This window comes from Miscanthus floridulus, chromosome 17, assembly GCF_019320115.1.
Source record: "Miscanthus floridulus cultivar M001 chromosome 17, ASM1932011v1, whole genome shotgun sequence".
In the NCBI taxonomy this organism is placed as follows: Eukaryota; Viridiplantae; Streptophyta; class Magnoliopsida; order Poales; family Poaceae; genus Miscanthus; species Miscanthus floridulus.
The window spans coordinates 96576184-96585916 of NC_089596.1; the positions used below are offsets into that span (position 1 = coordinate 96576184).

At 43.4% G+C, this 9733-nt stretch overlaps 1 protein-coding gene across 1 annotated transcript; it reads right to left on the reverse strand.

The window, feature by feature from the left end:
• Positions 1 to 2780: 2780 nt before the first annotated feature.
• Positions 2781 to 9381, reverse strand: LOC136514957 (uncharacterized). The gene is made up of 3 exons (XM_066508655.1): positions 9242 to 9381; positions 9096 to 9148; positions 2781 to 3134 (listed from the first exon to the last, which is right to left on the reverse strand). The coding sequence occupies exons 1-3, from the start codon at positions 9306 to 9308 to the stop codon at positions 3036 to 3038; spliced, it is 219 nt and encodes a 72-aa protein (XP_066364752.1). The 5' UTR covers positions 9309 to 9381; the 3' UTR covers positions 2781 to 3035.
• Positions 9382 to 9733: the final 352 nt, after the last annotated feature.

Here is a 9733-nt window from a genome sequence, read left to right on the forward strand (position 1 = left end):
ACCCACCGTTACTGTAGCAAAACCGCTGTTAAAAACCGCCCGGGGGTAAAATAGACGGTTTTGGAAAGTTCAGGGGGTAAAACAGACGGTTTTGGAAAGTTCAGGGGGTAAAACAGACGGTTTCATAGTTGAGGGGGTGAAGTAGACCAAGTATGAAAGGTTGGGGGGTTAAGTAGACTTTTTCCATTTCTAGGATGTAGCAGCATTTGCCGAACGGCGAGCAGACTGCTCGGCTGGGCTAAAACGATCACATATGATCCTGGATTATTATTGCTAGCTAGTTTAGTGTGAGGAAATAATATTATTCTGGTTGAAAATTTATGATTATTTATGACCAAGTGAACAGCTGAAGGCTGACCAGCACGGACACGATTCTTCATCTGTACATTATATAGTTTCTTTTGTTTTGGCTAAGTTTCAACGATTAATATGGAGCTTTTTGCTTGTATAATAATGTTTAAAACTAGGTTCTGCCTGGTTGTAGTTGTAACTGACTGTAAGTCCTGTGCACTGTTCGCCTAAACGGTTGTTTAGCTCGTGTAAACGCTACACGGTGGTGCGTCGTTTCTGTTTAATCACCCGTTTACCTTGTTTAATTGGCCGTTTAGTCCGTTTAATGGGACGTTTTGCCCGAATAATGACTAAACGGTAGGTGACCGACTGTTTATCGTTTAGCGTTTAGGAAAACACTGGTCCTGTGTGCTCAAGCGCCTAAAGGGCATTGTACATCCACCCCAAAAGATTGCAAGTGGTGATGTAACATTTGTATTAATAATGAAGGAACTGGGCCATCTTACACAAAACTGCGTTCATTTGGTCATTTGAGCAAATTGCACAGCCCGGGCTTCCTATGGGACCCCATGCCGAAGCGGCGCCCAGGTTGAAGCTCTCCTCCAGCCAAATCGATTGGTGAGGCCATGGGATGGAACCTGCCTTTGAGGCTTTGACGGTGGCGAGGCCGACCTGTGCTGACATGCTGGAACCCTTGCAGTGGAGCAAGTTTTCCACAAGGTGATCATGGAGAATGAACGAGGAGAGCACGGAACGAGTCAGTGGCTCTACCGACTGCATGATGACATTGTGTATTGTGTTGTGGTATAACATACAGCAGCACACGGCACACCTTTGGATATTTTTTTTATTTGCGTTCTTTTTCGTCCTAAATCCTAAACTAGGCACGCGTTTGGCCGGGCTAGGCTAACCGATCCCTCAAACATCACCTTACTTAATACAGTATATATTTAGTTACGATGGTAGTATTCTTCAATTGTGCGGAGGCTGGCGAGGAGCTTAGTCACGGTCTGGGAGGGTGTGTTTGGTTGCTTGATATGCATATATGCTAGCGTTTGGTTTGGTGGATCACTTGTTAAGAAAATCCTTGGATAAAGAATATACCACAAGATGCTTGATTTCCTGGTTCGTTAAAATCTCACGGACCAGCTTATCTCTAATCTTTGTCATTAGTAAATAAATTAAGAATTATTAGTATGTTATATTATTACTTAGTAATTATGATGGTAGGATTAGTTTTGATAAATGATAATACATTGATTAGTGCATGTTTCATGTGCTAATTAGGTTACTAATGGTGCTAATTAACATATTCAATTTAAATTAGTGATTATTATTACAAAATTAGTATTAGTGCATATTTATTAGTGTCTAATTAGTTGTCATTATTTTTAAATAATAGATATAATTAATCAACTATTCTTATCCCATCCACTTTCATTCATCCAACCAAACAGAAAAATGACTCGTCTCATCTATCCAACTAAACATACATCATGGATATCCTTATTCCAATATCCATGAATCGTCATATCCCATCCAACTTCATCCTCGAACCAAACGCAGGATGACCAGGTACCAGATTAGATAGAGCTTATCATAGAGGTACTGGAGGCTGAGGCTGAAGCCGTCTCGTTTGACCCTGACCAGTGCTGATGCTTGCCATTCTTCCTCTGCAATCAGAGTAGAAGTCACAGAAATATTTTTTTTTTGAAACCACCGGCAGCTGCCCGGCATATACTAACAGAGAGGAAGAGTGCGTTTAAAGGGCAATATATCGTCAGAAATATAGCGTAATAAAGGGCGCTGTTTGAATATTTCAAAGTGGAATAGAAAAGGCTGCTGCTGGCTGTTAGAGCTTCAACTCCTAGAAAGTTCCGGAAAAGGAGAAGCGAAATGGTACAAGGACAAGGCACCGGTACAGTTCTGTATCTAATCTCCAGTTGCGCTGAGCCGATCAGCAGCAAACGACGTAGCACCGTTTCCAGCCTCGAGATTTCAGATATTCTGAGAGTTCCCCTTTTTTTTTCTCCCTTTGGAACACTGAATTATCATTCAGAATTAGGTGGTGGATAGTGATATGAGACAAGCTAACATTTAGCACGTCACCTGGAAGATACGGACAAATTTCAGAGACAATCAGCGTGTTCGCTGATTGGTTTCTGAGCTGGTTTGGGCTGGCTGGTGCTGGTTTCTTGTGAGAGAAAAACACTGTTGGCTGGTTGAGTAAGCCTGGCTGAAACCAACAAACGAACAGGGTGAATTGTCCTGAAATTAGAGTGCTCTTTCTGAATCTATGGCGTCAGGCAGACCCATCTCAGGGTAATCAGGTGGTGCACAACAATAATAGGTCCAAAAATATTTTTTTATAGCGATCCCACTGAGAACAGTATTAGAGGCTGCGTGAGAGAGAATCTAAGAGACATCTCATACATGGTTTGAGAAGTCATGAGCAGAGCAGTTAGAAAGTCTGGTGACTCAACTGACAGAACATTCTGAATCTTTATTCCATATCTAAAAAGCTATCTCATCTGAACAACACAACTGGCTGGCCTTAGTTTTTCCCTTATAATAATAAAGTGACTTAGGTGTATACATGCATGGGATCAAACCATTCTGATTCTACTCATTACATGAACTCAGCAAGATTAGATACCAGTCCAGTGACACCAGAGTGTCATCAGTCACCGGACGTTTATCCTGTTCTTGGCCATGCAGGATGATGGAACTTGGAAGTAACGTGATCAGTGTCCATTCCCTGGCTTCCTGCGTGGATCATGTTTGGGGTTGGACCCACCGTAGTCGTAATCCTGAACGTCCGTCAGAACCCTCCTGCTGCGTCTCTGCGTTTGGGGAGTTTAGTGAATAGGGTGGAACTGTCATTTTAAAATATCTAATCTTTGGAAAGTTTTTTTATCGAAACAAATAATAGCCCACTGATTGAATTGTAGCAAGCAGCTAAAGCTTTCACTGAAAAGATAACAATAACAGAACCGAAACCAAACGTCTAGAACAGCATCACAGGAAGGATGAGTTTTCCTGTACTCTACTGCTCCTTAAAAAATCAGAAGAGCACATGTCACAGAATTGTATGACCTCCTATCAGAGGCAAAAATCTAACAATAGGTCTAGCTACTATGTATATTTCCCCAATAGCTAGTTTTAGTTTCACAGTCAACTTCTAGCTAAAGACTAAATATACTCCTACCTGGAGCACCAATTAGTCCTGAACGATGGTTCTTAAACACGATTTTGTTAGAATTGATCTCATCCGACTCGGCCCAACGGTCGAGTCGGGCCTTAATCAAATGTCCTGATCGGGGGCATCCAACCAAACCAAGGTTGGTGGGCCCCCGTCGCGCAGCACCATATAGAGTGAGGTGGGGGCCAGGGCACAGGATACAAGGTTTACCTGAGCCGCCGGACGCCCCACCTACTTCCTAATCCTATACCGATCGAGAGGGGTGCTGTCAGCGACGGGGAAATCCACCGTCGCCTCTGCGCCACCCGACATCTACGCCGCCGCCGGACTCCCCTGCTTCTCCTTTCCCGATGCCCTACCTCACCGACATGGCCATGGACGGATCATCCTCCTCCAAGCCCGACGGTGAGAGATCTTCTACACCTCTCTCTCTCACTGTCTCTCTCTCTCTACAGAAGCATGTTATAGGTCGAATTGAACTAAACCAGTAATGAATTCACCCTCCAATCTACACCTAGATGATCCAAAGAATCTAACAATGGTATCAGAGCCTCTGCTCTAGGGTAGATCCGGTAGGGGAAGTAGCAGTTTAGAAGGAGATGAGATAGATCCGGTTCGAATCAAAAGAAAGAGAAGCAGAGGGTTCGATCTGGCTCGGATTGAAACCCTAACCCTCATCGGGAAGAAGAACAGTGACTCAACCCGAACCCTAACCCATCGGGGAAGATGAACAGCAACCCGAACCCTAACCTATCCCTAACCCTAGATCGGACTTGCTCCGGGAACAAGAGAAAAGAAGATCCAAACAGAGAAAAGAAGATGGGGAAGGGGAAGGGCTAGGGAGGCGGCTTACCTCGCCGGCCTCCACTCACTGGAGCACTCCGGGACCGGCTCCACACCGCGCTAGGGCACGGCTGCACGCTGTGCTAGGGCACTGCCGCCAGGCCGCTCGACGGCGGCGCGCTCACCCGTTTTCTGGAGCGCGCGCACCGGCGAGGGGGCTGGCGACGGCGCCATTCCTCCACCGTGGGCACCGGCTCCACACCGCGCTAGGGCACGGCTACACGCTGCGCTATGGCATCGCCGCCCGGCCGCTCGACCGCGGTGCGCTCACCCGTTGGGGAGCGCGCGCGCCGGCGAGAGGGCCGGCGACGACGCCATTCCTCCGCCGCGGGCACCGGCTCCACGCCTCGCTTGGGCACGGCTGCACGCTGCGCTATGGCACCGCCGCTCGGCTGCTCGACCACGGCGCGCTCACCTATTGGGGAGCGCGCGCTGGCGAGAGGGCCGACGACGGCGCCATTCCTCCGCCGCGGGCACCTTCAGTCACTCTGCTCGGCTACGGCGCGAGAGAGGAGAGGGAGACAGAGAGAGAAGAGGGAGACCCGAATGACCTAGGGTTCGGCGGGAGACGCCGCCGCGCGGGGTTTTGTTCGTCCGAGATCACCACGTGGCCGTCGGATGAAAATAGACGGCGCAGATCAACCGGGCTAGTTTTCGGCCCAGGCGGGAGCACGCAGCGGGCGGCTATGCCAGCCCAGGCCCAGATTGTGGCCATGCAGTATCGTCAGGCCAAGCCAAATAAATAGTAAACGCAGAGTTTTGTTTTTATTATTTTCAAAAGCAATTTTGATGAATTTTGTCAAGTTTTGAATCTCTGTCAAAATTTGAACCAACGAGATACTTTTCTCAAAGAGTAGATGGGTAAAGTAAAATGCTTCTGAAAAGTGGATAAATAATTTTTTATGTTTTCGCTGCAAAGTTTAATGTTGATAATCTTCTAATTAAATTCGAACCAACGGGAGAATTTAATTCGAAGAGCAGTTATATTTAGTAAACTATGATTATGTTGATCCTCTAATTAAATTGAAACCAACGGGGAAATTTAATTAGAGGGGTAGTCCATTTTTTTGTTTAAATAAGATTGTAGTATTGTCATTTTCTGACCAACGTTGATGAAGACAATATTATAATGAATTTAAGTTTGAAGTTTAAATTTCTGATAAATTTTACACCAAAGTGATCAATTTTTCAGAGAGTAGATAAGGACCAAGAAATGTTCCTGAACTAAAAGAATGTATTTTATTATCAAGTTTCCGCTGTAATGATATTGATTATCTTCTAATTAAATTCGAACTAACGGGAGAATTTAATTTTGAAGGGTAGTTATATGGATTTCAAGTTAATTTATGAGTTTTATGCATTAATTCTATTTTCTGTCTAACAATGATATAGAATTGATGCAGAAACATATTGTATGTTTTATTTTAACCCACGAGATCACTCGGCTGCTTGCCAACGGGCTACAATGCTGGGGTACGTGAATGGAAAGGCTTGAGTCAAGCCAGTTCAAGATAATTTTTTGTTAGTTTACTAATTTTCTGATTAAATTGAAATCAACGGGAAGATTTAATTGGAAAATGAAGTATAAGCGAATGTTTTAGTCGCCATGACTAAGTTTTCGTATAGATGTATCCCGTATGGGGAGTAGTTTTGGTATAGTACTGATGCTAGTCAATCCTGCATGGCAGGAAAAGTTTTCTGATGATTCACATGTTTTGTATCCCGTATAGCGAGAGAAGCTTGGGTAGCTCTTATACTGTTCTAGTATTGACCTTGGTATAAAAGAAATGCATCGTCATGGTCAATACTAACTAAAGGATAAGAAAAGATGCAAGCGTGACTTGCAAAAGTACAACTAATGAATGACCTCGTTGAGCTATTGAAGTGAAATAAGGAAAGTGTACTCCTAAACGGATCAAGAAATAACTTTGTTTACATGACATAATCATATGAATGAAGTAAGTTATATATGTCTCTTCGTTCACAGGTTTTCTGAATAGTTATTGAAATTATGGCAGTAAAGTTCATGCCATGTTTCGAGGGGGAGAATATTAAGATCAATTAAGAAAAATACTCTTCATTAAGAGTGAGATAAATATTAATTAAGAAAGATACTCTTCATTAAGAGTGAGATAGAGACCATTGAAGGAGTACAACGGTTACAACAATGATACCCTAAGCAGAGAAATAGCTAAATTCCTAAACCTTTTAAAGTTGCAACATGAAGATAGAGTGGTCAGCCTCAAAGATGTTAACAGATTAAACCCAAAATAAGATATTTGAAGAAACACCATTTTTAGAAAAAGATGAAAAGATCTGGGGGAGCATGGTATGTAGAGGTATGTAGAGACCTAAGACTTAAAGAGAAGAGGAACTGCGTGCCCACTCCAGTGACTCAGGAGCAGCAAGTTTCTTAATACCTGTTGATGTTGTATGATTAATACAACACATGTTGTTGGCTCTTCGAAGAAGATGAATAATATAAACAAGGATCTTGTAATACATGAGCCTGTAGAATCAATTGCCTCTTGGCAATGAAGAGCAACAACAGTCCCATATGAAAGTATCAATAGCTGAGGCCCCAGAAGGTCTCAAAGAATTAGTAAACCAGTTTTTCCAAAGACTATGAAGTCTATGTTAGTAAAGAAATTCAAATAGAGGGTGATCCCATCTCATTTGAAGAAGCCATGAGAAGCGTTTACTTGTTTAAATAGCAAGAAACTATGAAAGTTGAAATGAATTCGATGAATACCAACGATTTTGGGACTTAGAAGTAATTCCTAATGAAGCCAAAACAGTAGGCTGCCAATGGGTCTACAAGACAAAATATGACTTCAAAGGCAATGTAGAAAGATATAAAGTTGAAATGAATTCGATGAATACCAATGATGTTTGGGATTTAGATAAAATTCCTAATGGAGCCAAAATAGTAGGCTGTAAATGGGTCTACAAGACAAAATATGACTCCAAAGGGAATGTAGAAAGATATAAAACATGACTTGTAGCAAAAGGCTTTACGCAAAGAGGTTGAATAGATAACATTCTACTCACTAGTAGTGATGTTAATCTATCATTGGAGAAGAAAAAGTTTTGTCCTCAAGTTTCAATGTGAATGATCTTGGTGAAGCGTCATTGGTTCTAAGAATCGAAATTCACCAAGATAGAAGAAAATAGGGTATTAGAACTATCGCAAAGGCATACTTAGAAAAGATTCTAAAGAAATAAAGTATGCATGCGGGTAAACCTACGCCTGCTCCTATAGTCAAGGGTAATAGATTTGGGAACTTTAAGTATTCCAGGAACCGATATGAGATCAATCAAATGAACATGGTTTCATATGCTTCAGCTATTGGAAGCTTGATGAGTGTACAAGTACAAGTAAAAACTTACCCTGACGTAGTTTATGTATCCGGGATATTTTGGCAGAAGTCCAGTCAAGATATAGATTACTGGAATGGAGTTGAGAATGTCTTGCAATTTTGTAAAGTATCATAGGCCTCATGCTAAGTAAGAAAGAATAAGTACTCTCAAATAGTTGAGGGTATAAATGTTAAGTCATGGCGAGGTGTAGTGAAATCCACAGTAGTTGCTAACACTCGCAGTTGGAGTATTATTGTGGAAAAGCTCCAAAGAAACAGTTATGGTGTCATTAGTGATGCATACCATAGTATAGCTTGACATGAGGCTTGAACAGGCAAAAGAGGTTAAGGAAATTTGTACCCGGATTTAACAATGGTGGAAAACAACAATAACCATTTAAATTAAGTTAACTCCTAAGACAACAGATCAAGTGTGCTGCCAAACACATTGACACTAAGTAATATGTTGTAAAGGAGAAAATCCAGAATCATTTTGAAGGCATTGAGCACATAAGTACCGAGTAAGTACTTACAAATCCGCTTACCAAAGGCTTACCACCCAGCGCGTTCAGAGAACACACAGTCGACATGGGTTTACGGGAAAGCCTGTGATTTCTGGATACTAATGGCCTAGTTGAGTATCTGTTTCAAAAACAGAGAGGTGCATTGTAGCTGTTAAATCTAATGGCAACTGACCGTGACGATGAAGCATACTCTATGCACTGATCTATGATGGAATGGGAAAAAGATAAAGAAAGTTAAGTTTAAATATGAGGTGAGATCAAGGGGGAGATTGTTAGAGTTGATCAAATCCGACTCGGGCCAACGGTCCAGTCGGACCTTAATCCAGTGCCCTGATCGGGGGCATCCAACCAAACCAAGGTTGGTGGACCCCAGTTGCGCAGCACCATATAGAGTTAGGTGGGAGCCAGGGCGCAGGATACGAGGTTCACCTTAGCCACCGGACGCCCCCACCTACTTCCTAATCCTAGACCAATCAAGAGGAGTGCTGTCAGTGACGGGAAGTCCACCGCCGCCTCTGCGCCACCCGACATCTACGCCGCCGCCGGACTCCCCTGCTTCTCCTTCCTTGACGCCCTACCTCACCGACATGGCCATGGACGGATCCTCCTCCAAGCCCGACGGTCAGAGATCTTCTACACCTCTCTCTCTCAGTGTCTCTCTCTACAGAAGCATGTTATAGGTTGAATTGAACTAAGGTCTTGTTCGCTTGAACTTATCAGCCGGCTTATCAGCTAGTACAATATTTTTCTCTCACAACAAAACAACTTTAGCCGGCTTTAATACCAGCCAAACAGATTTCACTTTTTAATACAAAAAAGGTACCAACTGTTCTTATTTCTGTCAGACTGTTTCAACCAAGATTAGCATATACCGACCTCAATAACTTCAAAAGGTTCTGCATCATTGGCTTGTGTAGTTGTAGTTCGTCCTGCATTCAATCAGACATGAATCATGTACGACTAACTAACCGTCAAGGGAAATACACATCTAACACAAGGAAACAGACTGTGAAGAGGCGTACCTGAAGATGCACTGAACAATAGAAACACCACAAGGATAACGGTGAAGATGAACCTGAGCTTAGGCATTATTGGTCTACTAAGCAGCGCAGTGAGCCGGCAGAGTCTCCTTCCTTATGCAGCTCAGGACTGTCAACTGTGGCGAGGAGCTGAAACGTAGCAATGGCCCCTTTATATACGACGAAACGATGCGCTGCTCCTACAGCTGGAAAGCAAGGAAAGGGCACACCAATTGTCCAAGCTTCTGCAATAGTGTGCCCTGTGCTGTGCCACCAGTGATCTGCATCTGCTCTGCCTCTACGGGCTAGCCATGAAAACGAAAGCCAATATGGTCCTCCCAGCACAAGGTCAACTATGATTCGCATGCAGAAGAGCGACCTTCCGAACCACTCACTATTCTAGTCATCACCACCACAGTCCACAGGTTAAGACAGAGCAAAAGCCGAGCTAGCACACAGTGCAACTGTTCACGGGCTCATTTGTTGGGTGCTGGT

Bases quoted from the DNA above. Each gene is read 5' to 3' on its own strand.
- LOC136514957 (XM_066508655.1), bottom strand. From the start codon at position 9,308: ATGCCTAAGCTCAGGTTCATCTTCACCGTTATCCTTGTGGTGTTTCTA. The intron at 9,149-9,241 runs GTACGCCTCTTC...GATTGAATGCAG, and splicing joins ATTGTTCAGTGCATCTTCAG to GACGAACTACAACTACACAA. The intron at 3,135-9,095 runs GTCGGTATATGC...CCCCAAACGCAG, and splicing joins AACCTTTTGAAGTTATTGAG to AGACGCAGCAGGAGGGTTCT.